The sequence below is a fragment of the Protopterus annectens genome, chromosome 4.part1, assembly GCF_019279795.1.
Source record: "Protopterus annectens isolate FY-2018-M chromosome 4.part1, PAN1.0, whole genome shotgun sequence".
Classification (NCBI taxonomy): Eukaryota; Metazoa; Chordata; order Ceratodontiformes; family Protopteridae; genus Protopterus; species Protopterus annectens.
Window position 1 is genome coordinate 305,622,016 of NC_056734.1, and position 20,875 is coordinate 305,642,890.

Below are 20,875 nucleotides of genomic sequence, written 5' to 3' on the forward strand. Positions count from 1 at the left end.
ATACTAGACTATCCAGAATACCCCAAATCCAAACCAAAACACATTAAAATAACTTCCTTCAATAACCTCATCTTAGCTGGAGACATTCACCCCAACCCCGGACCTAACCCACCCACAAATAATTACCACACCCTTCCTCTCACCTTTCATCCCCCTACAATACTCTTAAAATTTTCACACTGAATGCCCAGAGTCTCAACAACAAAGCACATCAGTTTCAAGCATGGCTAAGTCATAACCAACCTGACACTGTAGCCATCTCTGAAACTTGGCTCATACCCCACATCTCTGACATCCAACCCTCTGGTAATCCACTCCATCACCAGACCTAATAAAACAAATCCCCCAGGGTCCACTCTTGACTGGATCTTAGTCACCCATACAAGTAAAATTACCAACTCTGGCACCATCCCTGACTCTATTAGTGACCACCTCCTAGCATTCATTTACCATGTAACCACCTCCCATACACACCAACATCAATATATTCAGACCTGCAACCTTAGTAAATTTGTCCCCAAAACCTTCCCTAACTATCTCAAACAAATGAACTGGAACATTCTAAAAACCCTTCCACTCGATAAAGCCATAGACCACTTTAATTCTACTTTCCTAGATGCTCTAAATTCCTTAGCTTCACCAAGGAAAAAAAGAATAAAAACTATAACTGTCCCTTGGCTAACCAAAGAAGCAAAGCAAATTATGCATCAAAGAGACAAATCCTGGAAGCTTTAACAAAAGAATAAACTTCCCGAAACCCTTCTCCAATATGCACAGCTCTGTAACTTTGCAAAAAAACAAATCTTCAAAGACAAATGAAATCCTAATACAATAAGCTTCAGTCCAACCATCCCCCAAACCCTAGGCTTTTTTGGAACTCAATAAACTCACTCCTCAACCCAGGCTCCAGAAATAACCCATGTCTGGACCCAAGTAAATCTGACCTCGAATTAGCCTCACTATTCAACTCTTTCTTTATAGAGTCACTATCTGACCTAATGAAAACTTTTCCCAACAAAGACCCATCTTGCCTACATTCCACCTCATCTAAGTCCCCAAATAATTTCCCCCCTATGTTTGATCTTAAACCTGTCTCCACAAACTACATAAAAAGACTTCTATCCAAACTTAAACCCTGCTCCAATGCACCTGACAACATCCCCTCTTTTTTTCTCAAGTCTGCTGCTGATAGTAAAGCTCTCCCAATTAGTATCCTAATTAATAGATCCATAAAGGAATCCTATGTCCCTAAATGATGGCATTCCACCTTTATTCTTCCTCTCCACAAGGGAGGCAAAAACACTAAAATTTCAAACTTCCACCCTATAGCTCTTCTCTCTCCAGTCTCCAAAATCCTAGAAAAATCCATCCACCTCCAACTTATGCCTTTTCTAACTAAAAAAAAAACAACTTCTTACCCCTACCAAACATGGCTTCTGACCAGGACATAGCACCATAACAGCTCTACTCTCATTCTTAGAAGCTGTCAATCAAGCCTGAGATTCTGGGAACTTAGTATCCACAGTACTCCTAGATCTCTCTAAAGCATTCAATACTGTTTCCCATAAGAACCTTCTAAGTCACCTCTCAAACCTAAATATCTCACAAAACACTCTTTCCTGGTTCTCAAGCTATCTGTCAGATAGCTATCAGGCTGTGAAATGGAAAACAGGCATCTCACCTTTCTTACCCACTCCTACTGGAGTACCACAGGGGTCCATCCTTGGACAAATGCTGTTTAATATCTTTATCAATAACTTTCACTCTGCTATTCCTAATGCCAAAGTCATCCAATATGCAGATGACTCTAAAATTGTCTGATCTGCCTCTAACCTCTCTGAAATCCTATCTAAAACTCAGACTGCCTTCTCAACTACTGAGATCTGGATGTGCCAAAATCACCTTTCTCTCAATGCTAACAAATCTAAAATACTACTATTCACTCCCTCAAAATCTTTCTCTGTTGATAAAAATTACTTCCAAGTCCTTAGCCAAAACAACTCTCCGACCAAAGTTGTTCCCTTTGCCAAACTACTCTGTGTAACTATAGATGAACACCTCAAGTTCGACATCCATATTAAGCAAAATATAAAGAAAAAACACCAAAAGCTAGGTATGCTATACAGGAACAACCACTTCCTCTCTACTTCTACCAGGCATACTCTGGCCTCCTCTTACCTCCCTCCCTCCCTTCTGTATGGCTTCCTGCTACTAACTAACCTATCCACTTCCATCACTTCCAAACTTGAAAGCTGTTATAACAAAATTTCTAAATTTGCCACCAAAGCCAAACATTCCATATATCACTGTGTTATCCTCCAATCCCTCAACTGGTTAGAATTCACAAATTACCTGGACTTCCTCCAGCTTACTACAGCACATAGACTAATATTTAAACCAATCAAATACCCAGCTCTATCCAGCATCTTTCCCCCATACACCCCAAACAGAACTCTCAGATCTAAACACCAAAACTTGATTACTATCCACAAACCTAAACATCCTGCTGAACAACTTCTCCTCTCCTTCTCCTTAGGTAAGAAATGGAACTCTCTCCCTTCCATACGAAGGACAATGTCAAATACAAACAACTTCAAAACACAGCTTTACACCTACCTCTCCTCCAAATGGAAATGTAACTGCATTCTCCCTACCTAGAACTCTTTAACAAAAGCCCCTGGGAGGGTATCCTCCTGAGTTCCTAAACACCTTATAGCTGGCTATAACCTTCTATAGCTAATTCCCATACGATCTCTCACACTCTGTGAATATTGGAAATAGCTTTTGACTTTGACTTTAACTGTGTGAATTTGTTAAAATGTATCTGCATAATATTTTGCCTCTATGGGCAATAGTGCTCACACTTTGTATTATTTGATATGTATTTGTAGTTGTACCTTATTTTTACTGGACTGCTATCTTTACTGTAATCTGTTTCATGGAGCTTTTCTCCCCGGGCCTCTGCTGTAAATAGGCTCTCTGGGCCCAGTGGTCTTCCCTGGTAATCAAACTAGAAATAAATAAAAATAAATCAACATGAATAGATGCAGTCCAGGCTGCTCTCCAAATAAAGAATGATCTATGACTAGCAGGACTTTTTCACTTGTAATTAAAATAGGCAGGTTATTTCCGGATGTTAGATGGAAAGTCATCAGATGCCCATCTGCCTATGCCCTTCAAAACATATACTGACTGTCCCGTCCTGCACTAAGTCTGATGTTCTGCCAATTGTAAAGGAATATGAGGAGGAAAAGCATAAAGGTGAGATGCCTCGGTATATCAAGACCTTAAGAAGTGTTGAATTGACATTCCTAGGTGCAATCACATGACCTGAACTAAACTGAAAACAAAATCCTGCTAAGGGGAAACATCTGTTTCCAGCTTGTGCAAAACCATAGCCCAGCATACAGGGCAGAGAAAACAGGCTCCTGACTTGCCTAGACAAACCTACTGATGACAGTTGTTCTGACCAGCTTCTGATTTCTTTAGCCAGATAATAACATGTTATCTGCACAGGATTACATTCCCCCAGGACAACCACTGAAGTAACTCATTTACCCTAAAGGTGACTGCATATAATCATGAGAACAGAGTCACCCAGACTACACAAGTTTGGAAACCAGTGGAAGGCCAGAACCCCTACTGTTATTCTTCCTAAAGGATGTCTACCTTTGGGTTTCCTGGGGTCTGAGACTACCCCTTTAAATTTACTCCATTTCTTCACAGTCTTGGAAATGACTCAATGATTGGTCATGACCAGAAGATTAAGAGATTGGAATAACTAACCGACCAACCAAGCACTGCTAGGTGAATACAAACTGAACTTGTAACTTCATTCAAAAGATGTCTTTGCCCCAGGTAATGAACACCAATACAGACAGACCAATATCTTTCATGTGCAGGCAATCCAAGATAAAAAGCTTTAAATGCTCTGAGGGTTGCAGACTGTGATTTCTTTCTATATTCTTTCTACTTTTTGCCCATGACTTGGACAAAGGATTGAGAAGTTGTCCTTGCCAAGTAACCAAATTTCTATTGGCAGAGGTGTCATCAACTAATGTCCTTCTGGCACCAACTGTTAAAATTGGTAAGTCTGAAAACATGACATACTATCAGTGATACCATTAACTACTCCTGGGAAGTTAATTTGCAAACTCAGTAACACTAAGTGCCTCAACACAGAATGGAACCATTTAGAATGGGAAGACCTCTTCACTAGTGCATGAACAACCACCTGAATGACATAATAGAAAAATACACTATTTGTGAAGTGTTTCCTCCATGCCAACGTAGCAATCCAAATTGGTAAAATCTCAAAGAGGATAATGCCCTGCCTTCTCACTTCTGAGCATGATGAGGGTCATGCCACTGAAACAATTGACCTTGAAAGTACCCTCCCATACCTAACACCACAGCCCCATCAGAAAATAATTGAAAAGCCTGATATGACACCCAAGGGTTCTTCTCGAATGCTACACTTTCAAAATTACATAGAAAGGTCTTCCATAAGTGAAGATCATCCTTGATTCTGGATGGGCTCCACAACCAATAATCCTTGCTTTTCCTTCCTTTTAGCATATGTTAGACTGCTCTCAAAATATTCTTTCTTGGAGAAATGGCTCAACAAGCAAAAGTAAATAAACTTTCTTTGCCACCAAAAAACATTTCATTTTCGAGCTGAGTGTTTGCAATTTATTTTGAAGCAGCCTAAACACTAAAGTGGTGATGCTAATTTCTATGTCTAAAATGGTAATAATCTGTCAGGGTGCCTCCAGTGCTCTTAACTTCCTGAACTCATGGCCAATACCAGGCACAACCTAATCCTCCTAAGTAAGCTAAAAGTGGGAGAGCTTGCTTAGTGTCTTGCTCATTGATATGGCTATGTAAACAATGAAACTTGCAACCCAATTTTTCCATTTCTTAGTGATAGCTTTGGACAAAACCGTATTCCCTAGAGCAGCCAAAGTGGCCAGCAAATCTTTGGTTTGGTGTTCTCTGCCTCCATGAGTCCCTAGATACCATCAGCATCAACTAAATTGAATAATTCGGTATCATCACCCCTAATAAGCATATCTCAAATGGTGGGAGGAATGTGGGTTGTAATGTGAGACCTCGGGGTGATGGCATATGTGAATTCTGGTGAAACATTGTAGCTGGATTTACCTATAACAGTTACAAATTAGGCCAGCCTAGGTTCATGTTGCTGTGACTTGGACCTCTGAGGGACAACACTGGATAATTCTTGAGACTGGCCTGTGGTAGGCCAGAAATAGCTGTACCAGTACTGGAACACATAAACCCAAAACCTTTCTCTAAGACTATGTCAAACATTTTAGCCTTACCCTCTTTGAAGAGGAATTCTATATTTTTTTCTAAATATTCCTCAACTGACTGACCCTGTATTAAAACCAACCTACCAAGAAATCTACTCTGTTGTTACCTTTGTCTTCAGGGATGGGGTCCAATGACTGGATAGCCATATTTTGTTCCATGTTCAAAGATTATATGTCCTTTCTGCATGTTAATTGTCTTGAATTTTTATTCATTCGGTGTATGGTCATCTTCATTGATGGTCAGAGCTCTCTTCTTGTTGGTCAAAGCACCCTTTTTCTTCTGTGTGGCCTGCAAATCTGAAAAAAAGTTATTGTGCATTGGAAGTTATCCTTGACCACTGGGACTTTATCATTTGTAACACAGTGGAAAATGTTAAAATAAACAAATAAATAAATAGCCATGGAATAATATACCCAATCATCTCAAGTGGACAAAAATGAGACCATACCCAGGACCTTGCATCTATGTAGTAAATACGTTAACCATTATGACAAGCGCAAAACCAATGGTAAAACTAATGCAACTAACTATAATACCTATGGCTGTTATACTAGCTTCCCAGGGAACTAGCTAATCTAAGCATTAACTCACCCCATAATATAGCATTCTATCTACTCTGAAGGCAATGGCTATAATTCTGCACTTATATGGCCACTTATATGGCCTGTTAATAAGTGAATATTGCCTAAATGAGAGCTGATGTACTAAGGATTAAATACAAAAGTTCATTGAGGAAACTGTCTGTGGAATACCTCTCAAGTGTCCCTGCTTTTCAGGGACATTCATGATTTTGAGTCACATTTTACCTCTGTCCCTCTTAATCCTTCATAAAACTGATGACTTCTGGAGAAAAGGTGGCAAATTATATGTAACAAATAATGACAATAGTTAGAGTTATAGCCTTCTTTTACATCAGAAAAAATATATTAATTCAAATCCTCTTATTTTGATGATATCTCAAGTTAATAGTACTAATATTTAAAAAAAAATGTCCCTGATTGTTCCCAATTATCCTTGATTATTTTTGAACTTGTCCCTGATTCTGTTCAGATTTGTTCCTATTCAGTTGAGAGATATAGTCCATTGTATTTAAGTATGTGTATCTTACTTCTCTTTGGGGAGGGGGGGGGTCTTATGCAGAATACCTATTCAGCTTAGATATGTAAATTAAATTAATTAAATGCATTTGAGTGTAGGCATTCATTAAAATAATACAGTCCTATTTAACTGCTAGAAGTCATTAATTATTAAGTAATTAATTTCCTATATAAACTTAATACAAGTGAAGTGGCTGATATTAATTTATATAAAAGGTTAACATACCTAAAACCTGCCAGCAAAGTATAAATAATTTAATGAAATGGTAACCCATTTATACTTCTCTGTTTTTTTAAAATTTCCTGAACCTGGAATTGAACACAAAATATCTTAATCCCAAAGGTGAAACAACGATTTAGAATGAGTTAAACCTAGCTATACTGCTATCTTTTAAAGAATTATTATACGTAAATATTCCCAAAATGGGATGCAAGAATGCTCTGTTGTTGTAGAGAATCTAGAACTCCAGGCATGTAAACGCAGGAAGCAATGTTAAATGAAGTTGCTTTATTTACTTCAGAAGTGCTCTCGAGCTGATAACAAGATACCTCACACAAAACAAAACAGAATAACCTAAAGATCTAGAAAAAGGAAAAACAAAAGTAGCTACTTTGATCGCTATGCCTCCATGTCCAAAAATTGCAAATTAAATAGTCCAAGCGGGCTCAAAGCAAGGACCTGCAAATATGTCCATGACTCTCCACTCAACAATCATCCTGTCAGTAAAAAACTAAAAGCAATAACCCCACTGTAATTGGCAGACCCTTGTTAAATACTATATGTATGTACTCCACAGGTATTATAGTACTTTTTGAAAAACATAATAAGACCATGCTGTGCCCAACAGAAATCCAAAGTGAGCCACAAAATTTGGCTGAAACATAATAACATTTGTAAAGGTACATGCCCTACAAGTGAAGAATACCACCACCAACTAACTTTATAATAAAAGAAATATAAAAAAATAAAATAAATATTAAAATAAATACAAAATGCGTTTACCAAACATGAACTCAGGACCTTGCCCTCCCAAGGTAACAGACGCTCAACTTGTCAACTTGCACCAACCAAGAATCACATTTCTTTATGTTAAAAACACAGGTTAAGCAAATTATTATTATTTTTTTTTTGAATTGCTGGCAGATGGCTCCATAGAATTAGTGTGCACACTGCCTGGTTACTGATTTAGACTACACAAATAAGAAAGTCTATCTTTAAACAAGATTCAAAAATTTAACACTTTAAGATGCAGACATGAGCCAAAGAGTGTACTTGTGCTCAGTCATGCAGACCACTAGACTGACAAATTTCCTCACAGAAGGAGCTTAAATTGTTGACATTAAATTCTGCCTATCGACTTGACATGGTGAGCGACAAGATGCTTGCACGCAAGCTATTCTTAGTGTTCTAGTGTGATTTTCTACACTTTTTGTGAATTACTTTTTGCTTTTAGCACACTAACAAATGTATAGACATTCTGTACCTGTGTATTTATATATCATTGTGCATGGTATACAGTGCTATTTTTGAAGTGGCACCCAAGGAGATTTTTCACTAATTATATATTCTTTTCAAAGGTTTAAAGCTTTTGCTTTTTGACCAACTTATGGTAAAAATTTACTTTTGGATAAGCCTAAACACTAAGTTAATAAATCACCTGGTCAGTCAATAAATTATTTCTATACTTTATTGTCAGACTTATTACATATATTTTTAAAAGTCATATATTTGAATATGGAATGCTTCACAACAAATTATTTTTGTTTACTAGTTGGAAGTACTACAAGTCAGGTTTGTTGTAAACAACTTTCATGTCCATCTGACTTGTGCCTTGGAATTGCATCATGTACAATACAGAGACCAGATCAAAGCAGACAGTGTGTACCTTCATGCAGTTCTCCATACAATATCGGGACATCTGCTAATGATGGATATAACTTTAATCCAAATCCATTACCAGGTATGTTAATATATATACTACTGTCAACGTATACATTTCTCTAGATGATAATTTGCAGATCCAAATATTTGCTCGCTATTATCACATGGAATTAGTATGATATGTTGAAAATGTACATAATTAAGTTGCATTTTACTTCAGTGATTTTCACTTGAAAAACCTGTTCTATGATATGTAACCATGTGGCAACTATACATCATGCTAGTTTTGCTGTCTGCATTATCTAAGTGTGTGGTTGCAAGCAGAACAGACGTGCTTCTGACTGAATAAGACCTCCAGTCTTAATGGATATAACTGAGTGTGTGGAAATTATAGCATACATAAAGATGGCAGCAGTTTCAATTTCAGTCCCAAGGCACTAAAATAATATTTTAATGGGTGTGTAAATGAATATTTACCCAACCTGCTCTACTAATATGCAATGTGGGGGATAGGCCTAAATGAGAGCCTTATGTAAATGGCACTCTAATATGTGATTGCAAACATGAAGAATATAAATAGAATATTATCTAGTTTGGTACATTTTTACTGCTAAATACTAACTTTGTAAAAATTAAGTTCAAATGCATGACTTTATCATGAAATATCTATGGCAGTAGAACTAACTCTGCAGCTAAAAGTAAAGAAGCTATGTCCAATCAGTCAGTACATTCGCTAGATTTACAAGGAAAAATGGATAGTGTCAAGTAGGGATGTTGGATACCAAACTGATATTATCAAAAGGATACTGAGGAATAACCTTTTAAAAAATTATGTGAAAAAAATATTGTAATGCAACAAACAATGGCAAGAAGTGCTGAACAAAATTGTTGCTGTTTCTTGAGAAAAGTGACTCATAATGCAAAAGCATAGCTTGGATATCTTTACGCAAGTTGGCAATCATAATGATGGCCCTGATAATTAAGGAATCCCATTATTGCATTTTATTTTTATTTTATGCATCTTGATTGTAGAAATTCAGGGCTTTTTTGATCAGCAATAATAAGAGCAATCTCAAAAATGTGACTAATCAGATAACAGCAAAAACAGAAACATTTACAAAAAAGCTGACAAAACTGAAATTATTCTTGGGGGTGGTTTTCTGCCTTTTCCTCACTGTTTTCTGATCTTGTAGTTGGTATATATAATTAGCAGAGGGTGTGGAGGATGCAGGGAGCTTGCCCCCCCCCCACAAATCATTGAAAAATGTTGCATAATTTAACCACATAAAAAAACATTGAATAACCTGACAAAGTTGAACCACATTTTTCAATGTTTTTGCAGGGAAGCTTGCCCCTACCAATGAGGGAGTTGTACCCCCATACTCCTTGCTAATCATATGTACAAACTCTGAGGTCACACAATAACGGAGAATGGGCATAAACCCTCCCCTAGTATAACTTCAATTTTCCAGTGTTTTATTGTCGATGTTATTTTGTTTCATTTATTTCAGGAACACCACAGTCTCAGTATTTCTCACCACTTGCTGTTTTATACTTGCATGTTTTAATGTTAATCACTATTCATTCTACCTTCTGCCTGTCAGAATAATTACAGACCACCAGACAGGAGATGCTGAAGGTAAATAACTCACATTAATAAAAGGAGAAGCACTGACAAATATTTAATAGTTTCAGTTCTAAAATTTGGTTTAATACTTTTAGTATGCTTGTTGTTCAAAAAGAAATTAAATTATTTTGCTGGGCAGTACAAAATTCATAACAAAATATATTTTTAAACACCTTTATTGAATTATCACTTGAGATATAGGCAAATTTACATTTATACAAAAGTAATCAAGATGTATTAAATTAACATTGACAAACATTATACTTCACATATATTGCTACTTATCATATAACCTAAGCAACATTACATAAATCATTCAATTCCTGTCCCTTTTTATAAAGCAAAAAACATCTTTATTATGACTTATGACACTTATGACATAAGCAATGATACATTTATATAAATGAAAATGAACCACACCGACACAATCCTAGTTGCAAGTAATTCATAACAAAATATTGATAAACAACTTATAACGAAGACCTAATCCCTACCCCTATGGAAAAGAACAGTAGAGCACCTGCAGTATAACAATTGTACCCCCAGTTATGATACTTGTATAGGTGTACGCAACCCCTATTCCCTTAACAACATTTATCCATTTCCCCTGCTAATCTTAAACCCGGAAATACACTGATGAATTTAATAGATTTTTTTAGGCTAATATCCGCAAATGAACAGCATAACTCCTTGGTTTCTACATATCATGGGAACTATCTGATTCATCAATTTGTGTTCATGAACAAAAATTCACTGTTTTATTATAGACTATACAGCGGCTCTCTCTCTTCAGACATCATAGCATACTTAGTTTTAAAAATCATTATAAAGTACACAAGATGCATACAATGTAAATAGCACCAGATGATGTAATGATGCATTCAATAAATTCAGACATTTTCTTTTGTCTTGGCAAATTACTAGAACTTTTCAGTTTGTTTGTGTCTTTCGGCTTTTCCTGGTTAGGGGTCGCCACAGCGGAACTCCGGTCCACTAATGATTGGCAGTTGATTTTTACGTACCGGCTTGCCAGGCCTGATGTACAACCTTCAACGAAGGTACGCCCATTCATGCATGTCTCCACGCAGAAGACGATCTAGCCGAGAATCGAACCGGACGGCGTCTTACTGTGAGGCGATAATGCTACCGCAGCCACTTTTCTTTTCAGTATTTCTTTAAAATTCACTTTTACAATGCCATTTTGTCTTGTCTGAGTTTTTTATAATGAGCCTGGGAACAAAAATTTACATTGCATCTATATAAGCTTGTACTAACATCAACAATTGTAACACTAGGAAGTAAGCATTTTTGGGGAAGGGCACAAGCACCACTACAGCCGCACTCCTTAGTTTATTATTCTTACTTTGGACTTGGAAAATAGTGCCATGCAGTGCATACCTGGCTTGATCTTTCTCTAGGAGGCTAGGATACTAGACCACTGAGTAAGCACTAACATACAAGCATTAATATCTCAGTGATATGTAAATCGGTTTACCACCATATGGTCAAGCATGCAGTGCTTGAACCTATATATGTCCTAATATATTTAGCGAATCCTAGCATGTCGAATGGTCAGAATGTCGCAAAAACACCGAATATGACATTTTCAACTGCTCTACATCCAAAAATGAGTGCTACCATGGGTCAAAAGGGGGATGGGAGTTTGCTATTCACAACATCTGCATTCGCAAATGTGGGATGTTGTCACACTCTTTTCGGACATTTGGGCTTGACCATCCACCGGTCGACCATATGGTGGTAAACCATGTAAATCTAGTAACTCTCATATGAGCAACTGAGAAAATGAGCCAATTAAGTGACTGTAGGCCTTACATTTCCCTAAACATGGGGAATGGCTGTCAGTGAAGGGAAAGGTATGAGCACAATAGTCACACAATATGGGCAGTGCTTGGAAACTGCATTATAAATTAAGAAGTTAGTCTTTAAGATAGTAGGTGTATCACATGCAAAACGGGGTGACAGTTTCTTAATTTAAAACCAACTACCATGGCCAATAGCTGCCCTTACGTTAATTAATAAAAAGTATGCTAATTCTGACTAAGGCAACCTGAACTGAAGCCATCTACATCAACTCAGCCTCTGCATATATTCTGCACATCACATTTTGTGATAGAATGAGAATGTGAGAAATGGCTGTAGGTTTAATTCTATAATATACTTTAGTCAGAATGATAGCTGTATGTAGATCTTCCTGAGTTCTACATCCCTTAAAATTATGAAAAAATGCATTCCATCTGGGAATAACAGCAGCTGTAATTACAAAACCGAACCATGTGCAGTCATACCCATCTTGATTATGACATTTTTCTGGGTCCAGTATTCTGACAAATGGATTTGTTATCCTGGTCTGAACATGGCCAGTCTTTTGACTGTGGCATCTCACTGCATTCTGAATTGTACTTCCCTTCTCTTGAAAAAACACCGCTCAAGATTCTGACTATTTCTGTGATAAAGTTAGCCAAGCACAGGGTAATCAGTTTATATCTGGTTCATTGCCAGCTATTCGTTCTCCATACTATGCAGCCTTATATTCCTGCAAAGATCAACAAGATGAAATACTGGAAAGCCATGACACAACTATATAACTAACCTCTCATTGGTAGAGATATTCCCGTGGACAGAAAAAAAATGCAGTGAATTCTCCACAGAGAAATAGCAAAAATACAGTCTGGGGAACTTTAGGCTAGCAAGTCTGACCTCAGTGGTAAGACTTTTCTGAGCAAGTTATAGAGAAACATGAACGAGTCTCTGGAAACCAAACAATTACAGAATGCTGACCAACAGACCTCAGTTATCCATGTTGAATGCTGTGATTTGTTCTTTTGGACAATGCAATCCTGCTCAGGACTCATAAGTGTTACAGAAAATGTATCATTAACATACCTGGTATAAGTTAAAAATTGTCTTTCACAAGTTGATCTTTGCATATAAAATTTCATGTAAAACAGCATGTAGTCTGTTCCTTACCTTCTTTTCCATGGAGGAGCACTGGAAATCTTGGGAAAGGTAAACTGTGTATGACTGTGGAGCAGAAACATTATTTATGAGCAGCAGCTTAGCTAGGGTGGGGTGTGAGGGGCAACTGCCCCTAGTACAAAGTTTTGGGGGGGTGATCAGCCAATCCTGATCATTCTTTAATGAAACACTGTCTTTTAAAAGCTGGTATTGCATTTGTGGTCAAACCTGACCACTGTAGTGCTCCATGCAGAGAAGGTATAAACTGTAGCAACTGCTTGCATTTGTAGCAAGCAGTTTGCTACAGTTTAAAGAGAACACTTTTTTTAAGTAAAATATGAGCACAATAGCACTCTTTGCAAGCAGGGTATGAACTGTAACAAGTATCTGCTACATTTGTAGTAAGCAGATTGCTACAGTTTAAAAAGAAGAAATTATTTTTTTTTAAACTAAAACATGAGCACTGTAGGCACTGTATAAACTTGTAGCAACTGTTTGCTGCAGTTTGAAAGAATAAGAAGAAGAAGAATTTTTTTTTAAATAGAATATGTTAAAGGAGGTTTGGGGGGGCAGGGCACATAAATGGGACCTGAATGGCAGGGGGATGAGGGTTGGCCTGTCATGCAGCTTGTGACATGGTTGGTGTCCCAGTAGAAGGAACATCAATTTTTTTTGTGCTCTTCACTTAAAAGGTTGAGCGGGTGGGGTGCTGGTTGATAGTACTGGCACAGAACACTAGTTGAACCAGCTACACTTCTGTTTAATAGTATCAGCAAACAAAATATTGCATAATTAAAGAAGAACTACACTTGGCCACTGTGAAAGATGGGGTCACCCGCTGCTTATAAAGGTGCAGTAGGCTAAAGGAGGAAGTTGAGATTAAATTTATTTTTCAAGTTCCATGTTACATCTCAGCTGTCTGCATGCTTAGAACATTTTTAAAAGAAATGAATGTACAATGTATATACTACTGTGACTCTGTACTACTTTGCTACACTCTTATTATGGGGTTAAACCTGTTTTAACCTACAGCAGACTTTCTAACTTGTAGTCTTTGAGATGAATGTGTCACATCAAGTATCTGTGACCATATTTGTTCAGAATAATGTTTGAGCCCTCAATAAATCAGACCTTAAAATACTTCCTTTAAAATATGTACCCATTTACTCCAAAATATGACCTGGTTAATATATATTACAATGTGCTTATTCTATTTCTTTTTAAACACCAGAATGAAACGTATTTTCTAATTTTCATTACTTTATCCCTAATTTAAAAAAGAGTAAAGTACTTTAATCAAATATGTGCTATGCATTTGCATTATTTCAATGCCAAAAACAGTTGTCCCAACCCCCCCCCCCTTTTTTAAATAACTCACACCAACACATAAAGCTGTTTGATAACATTTATTAATTATATTAGATAACATAAACTTTATTCACACTGGAAAATAACAATAAACAATAACTTCACCAAACTAACAATCTCAGGGCAACGTAACTATTCACCCCACAAACCTTAAATGGATAGCATACCTTCTCATCTCCTTTCAAACCAACCATTAACCAATGAATTTCACTTTTAGTCAAGTAGCGTCCCGCAACTCACTTAATCCCCAGTTCAATCCATGGCCACCTTACCTCAAGGGGGAACAGAAGAGGACAATCCAGTCCCTCTTCTCCTCCCCTTACACTAACAAAACTGTAACAAGGAAATCTTTCGGGAGGGAGGGAGGGACACCAACTCTCTCCAAAATGTGACCACTTCCTCTATTCCCCCATATATATATCAGCTACTCTAAGTCCCTCCCTAACCTACATCACTTCCCCTAAGTTCTCCCTCTACTTAACCCTTTATTATCCAAAGCTTAATCCCTGTAACCTAACCTACCAAAACCGAAATCCCCTACCCATTCACTCTTAATATAGATCCCCCAACACTGCCTAAAGAGGGTCCCGGACAAATTGGTCTGTCCCAAACCTCATTTGTCCAGGCCCCCCCTTTTTAAATAACTCACACCAACACATCGAGACATTTGACAACCTCTAACCAAGCTATACACATACCCAGGTACAATATCTGCAACCTCAACAAATCATGTAAAATAATATATACCACTTACCCCAAAAAATATATTAATCTTAATTACATATTTTAATTTATACATCTTGAAATAGTTTTGCTATACTCCTGATTATTGACACTGTATAACATTGTACTGCTATTTAATGCCTTGTAATAATCCTGTAACATTGCTGTTTAATGTTAATTTATAATGAAAATTCATTAATATGTTGGATCTTTTCTCCCCGGGCCTCTGCTGAAAAAGTGCTCTTCAGCTCAGTCTGACAATCCCGATCAACAAATGTAAAATAAAATAAATAAATAATAAATAAATCTACCAAATGCTTCTTAGAAAAAAATTCCAAGATCATTACCTCCCAAATGAATCACTAATATTCTGGGGTACCCCAACCCACCCGCAGTTTTACCTGCTTAGACTCATGCATCAACCTGTCCCATCTAACCCCCTAACCGCATGACAAGTCACTGACCATCCTAAATGAGACAACCCCACATTTTTACCATCCTCCCTAACCAATGCACATTTCCCTGTCTAGTGGATATATGAGTGACCCAGGATGACAATCTGCTTTCCTAAAATAGAAGAAAAGAAAATTAATAATCATGCACAACAAAATTTTATCTAATATATGATAAAAATGCATTTTAAGAAAACCTCCCCACCCTTTTAATAGCCTCAATGGAACTGCCCTCCCTAGCTAAATCTGAAGCCCTACCAATTTGAAAGGAATGAGCTGCAAACATATCCACTGGAAAACCCATACAAAGAAAACCTCTCCTAATGAGATATACAAATCTACTGTTTGTCACATTCTTCCCATCCATCGAACAGAAAACTAAATCAGACAAACTCCCCATCTGCCTCCTTCTGAATTCCTTGGCCCACCTTACATGACAAAGGCTAACATTCTTATCATCCCTGATTACAACAACTGAACTTTTACCCAATTGATTTGTTTTAGTCTTTTGCAACCCATTAATAATCACCCCAGCACCTATCATTAGATCCTTCCAAAATAATGATCTTAACAACTCAGACACATGGAAGGCACCAAAATATAGCTATACACACAACATGACCAACATAACATAATCCAAAGAACTGCCTTGTAATAACGCTAATCCTTTCAACATAACTTTCAACACCGCCCTCGTCAGTGGCCATCTCATATCCCTACGTTCCCCATCCACTTCCCCCAACCTTTCAACATACATCCCAATGTCCATGACTCCATAAAATCCTGTAACCCTGAGACCCGGGCAAAAATGCTAATGGCAGCCAAATCCAGTCTAACAGTTTGCACAGCCTTACCTAACCCCCAAGCTTGAGCAAGTACCACAGCAACAATTCCTCCGACCACAACCCTTCATCTTCTGGCAGTTGTAGAACAAACTGATCAAATTCACAAAAAGCCCTACCATAAGCCTTCCTGGTAGGAAGAGCCCAAGAATGTCACACCAACCTCCTAGCTACCTCGACCCAAGGTTCCACACCTCCTCTGGCAGGAGTTCCAGCACTTCCTCTGCTCCTGGAGCCAACAGCCAAAACCTGTAAAACTGAAATCGGGACAAATTATCAGCAATGTCATTCTTCACACCAGGCACATGCACTCCTGTAAATGAAAAGTTTATTAACAGACTCTATAAAACCAATTTACGTAAGACCAACAGTAACAATTCTGACTTAGCCATCTTCTTTTATAAAACCTCACCACTGCCATATTATCGAATGGAAAATTACTTGCTTGTGCCGTAAATGGTCCTTCCAAACTACCGAAGCTGCCCAAATAGGCATCAACTCTACAAACGCCACATCACCTTTCCATTCTTCCTTCCATAATTGAGGCCATTTAGCTGCAAACCACCACCCTCCAAAGTAAGTCTCCATGCCAATGCCCCTAGCTGCATCTGTGAATAACTGCCCCACCCTGTCTGACCGCCAAAAAAGAAATCCCATTTAATTGTCCCAAAAAGCAGGATGACAACAACAAATCTTCTTGAACCAACTTGGTCACCCTAACCCAATGTTGTTTACCCCTGCCCCCTTTCAGCATAAATGCCACTGACCTACAAAATGTACTCCCCGGGTGTACCGCTCGACAGGCAAAATTCAAAAGTCCTAACAACTCCATAATTGTCCGAACCCATACCTTATCCTTAGCCACAACCAACCTTATCACCGTCCTCAGCCTGTCTATCTTATCCAAAGGCAAACAAAACAGTCCCCGTTCAGCATCCACCATTAATCCCAAAAATTCTAATGCTCTAGCTTGACCTTCCATCTTATGTTGGGCCAACTGTACCCCTTGTTCCTCACACATGCTCATAAATTCCTGCAAACCTTCTTGGGCCCCTAACTGTCCTTCACCCACTAGCAGAAAATCATCCAAATAATAAACAGCCTTCTGTGTACCCACCCTCTCCTGCCATACCCCCTGTAGCACTGTACTGAACTTTTCAAATGTTGCACATGCCACAGAACATCATTGGCATGGCTTTGTCAAAATAGTATTTGTCACCCACCACCATCCCCAGCAACAGTGAATCATCCTGCCTGCTTGGCACAAAATGAAAAGCAGACTCAATATCCACCTTTACCAACCATGGCTCCTTAAAATCCTTAATCACTTTGATGGCATCATCAAAGGATGAATAATGGACCTTGACATCCTCCTCCGCAATAAAAACATTAACTGAATCCCCTACAGCATAAGACAAATGATGAATCAACCTAATTTCCCCAGCTCATTTCTTTGGCACTAACCCCAGGGGTGACACCTTGCAATTACCAAAAGACAGGCTCTCAAATGGACCCAATAACTGGCCAGCCTGACACTCCTTCCCTACCAATCTTTCCAATATATTTTCCTTCCCACTCACTGAGTGTAGATTCTTGTAAACCACCCCATCTACAACCACACTAGACTTAAAAAAAAACCCTTGTTGAAATCCCTGTAGTATTTCATTTCTAATCGCAAGGTTGGGAAGATCTTGGACATGCCACGTAGAACCTCCACCTTAATAGGGAAAGGCCCCCATTCCCATATTCCCCCTAAAGAATCCACTTCCCCAGGATCCACAAAAATTATCTCTTCCCCTCATGGCTTGAAACCATTGAATGAAAGGAAAACCACCCTCCCGGGCCATAAAATTCGAATTCAAGGCAGTGAGGTCATGGCAACTGCAGTGAACGGCTGAATAACTTCCTCCACACCGTGAACAAGAGTGCAGAAATTTGCACCCTACCCAAGAACAAGAGCCACTATTAAAAGACCAACACACCACAACTCCTTCTTCCTCATTTCCCAGTCTATTAAACCCCCCCATAGGTATCCATCATGGTAACTAACCATATATCAGGATGATGCACCTCCCAGCGTAGTGAATGATCCACTGCCTTCCATTTATGGAACCACTGATCATACCATAACTATAGACAAACAGGTATCAGAAGTGCAGGTCAGGACGCAGCTCGTGCGGATACGGAAAGTCACTAATTCAAGAACAGCAGAAAATCACTGATGCTGGAACAGCAGAAACAGAAACAGTGAGCTCAGTACAATACTTCTTTATTTCAACGTCTCATAAAAACTGGATAGTTCCACAAAAAATCCACAGTTAAGCGCTTTCGATTGGTACAACCAATCTTCCTCAGAACTCACTTAACTGTGGATTTTTTGTGGAACTATCCAGTTTTTATGAGACGTTGAAATAAAGAAGTATTGTACTGAGCTCGCTGTTTCTGTTTCTGCTGTTCCAGCATCAGTGATTTTCTGCTGTTCTTGAATTAGTGACTTTCCGTATCCGCACGAGCTGCGTCCTGACCTGCACTTCTGATACCTGTTTGTCTATTGGTTTCGCTTTCTTTTACTGTTCATACCATAACTATGCATTCCCTGGCCATAAATGTTGCGTCTCCTGAATTGTAAGAAAATAACCCAAAAGGGACAAAGCTAAAGACCTGTCCTTTTCCAGATGCAAAGCCATGTAATAAATAAAGCCTGCCACCCAGTTATCCCATGTCCTGGGTCGAATTTTACCTATACTTTTCCTACCCAAACCCACCATAGCTGCCAACAAATCCTTACTATTAGCCAACTCTGCCTTTACCAAATGCTGCACCCCTTCTGCATCAATTAACTCAAATACATCGACATACTCCCCATTCCAGAATTTTTCTTTCACTGACGCTGGAATGTGTGGGGTCAAAAAGACTGCCCCTGACCCCTGTCCCAATGCCTGTGTGGTTAGCCAATCACCTGGGTGAAGACCAAATTTGGGACCTATGTCCAAACCTAAAGCCAAGCTATCCCTTGACCCTGCACTACTCACACTCACACACCCCCCACCATACCTTGATGCCCCTGCAACCACCATCTCCGCACACTCTAGCACATGCCATTCTCTCCCAGGTCACCTACCTCTGAGTTCCCCTTCTTCTTCACTTACCTCACATTCTCAGTGCCAATCTCCCCTGCCAGAACTGATGAAGCAAAAACATTACCTGAGCCTCTGTCTTGAGACCTGCTCGGAACCAATGCCCCAACTGTGACCACCTTCTTGCTGTATGCTGCCTTTTCTCCCAAGCTGTAGCTTTTGATGTGGAACATCTCCTCTTCTTAACTGGTGAATGCTTTTGCTCCACAACTGCCTCTGATATTGACACCTCTTGGAAGAGTCCCTCAGACTGAGCCACTATGGCCTGTCAATGCTGTCGCAGTCCAGGTAATTTAGCCATCTGCAGAGAAAATAAATAGAAAAAACAAAACACACACACACATTAATAACCAACTGCTTGGTCTGAGCCACATCAGCAAACCACTGCCCCCACATGTACCCCCAATGTAATAGTCCACTCGGCCAAGTACTAAAACCTCAGCGGCATGTTTATTTTAATTAATCAGCCATGTCCAGTCTTGAACCCAAGGTCCTATACACCAAAGTCAGCGTAAAGTGTCACAACACCATGTGAACTATCTAATTTCCAAAACCAAGCATATATATATATATATATATATATATATATATATATATATATATATATATATATATATATACACACACATATTTGACACATAGCCCACAGACTCAGTGTGCCACTCAACCACAGCCCATAAGACAAAACAACGTACCCAACACACTAGTCATAGGTGACTCTATAGTCAGGCACACTGATGTCCCACTCACCAGGCCAAATAAGGAGAAGGTTGCTGTCAGCTGCCTGTCAGGTGCCAGGATCAACACATAACCCGCACACTCAGGTCACTCCACAACAAGTACAAATATGACTCTGTCATTGCCCATGTTGGTGTGAATGACCTGAGACATACCTACATGGACTATATGAAAAGAGACATGGAAGAGCTCTCTGATCATGTAGCTCAGACAGGTATGATCCTAGACCTGAGTAGTTTCCTGCCATCACACATAATGATACCACAGTACAAGGACACAATGATTGACTTCAAAAATTGGCTAAGCTTCTGGTGTCATTCTAAGGGGATCCAGTATCTATCTGTCTGGGATGACATGGTTGACAGACCACGATGCTTTGCCAGAGATGGCCTGCAGCTGTCACCCCTGGGATTCCAGATACCGGCTATGGTTCTTGCTGCTCCTATAGTGCCTTCTTTAGGCAAGGTTCAAATGACAAATTCACCACCATAACAGGAACAGGCAAGGAAAACCAGAGGGTAATACTACTCAAAGCTAGAAGTGTAAATCTCAAAATGCACTCCCTCGAGGCACTCCTTAAAATGGAAAACATTGATATCTGTGCAGTGACTGAGACCTGGTTCAAGGCTCCAGAGAGCACCCCTGCATAACCAGGCTATAACTCATACCACAATTTTCTGCCACCTAACCTGGGCCAGA

At 38.9% G+C, this 20,875-nt stretch overlaps 1 protein-coding gene across 1 annotated transcript in view; it reads left to right on the plus strand.

Annotated features, from left to right (window-relative positions):
- Positions 1-20,875, plus strand: part of LOC122800838 (neurogenic locus Notch protein-like) — a gene marked incomplete in the record, with an annotated part of 809,298 nt that overhangs the window by 475,644 nt on the left and 312,779 nt on the right. The window contains 1 exon segment of the mRNA XM_044070145.1: positions 8,204-8,392. Coding sequence (XP_043926080.1) covers positions 8,204-8,392 — 189 coding nt within the window.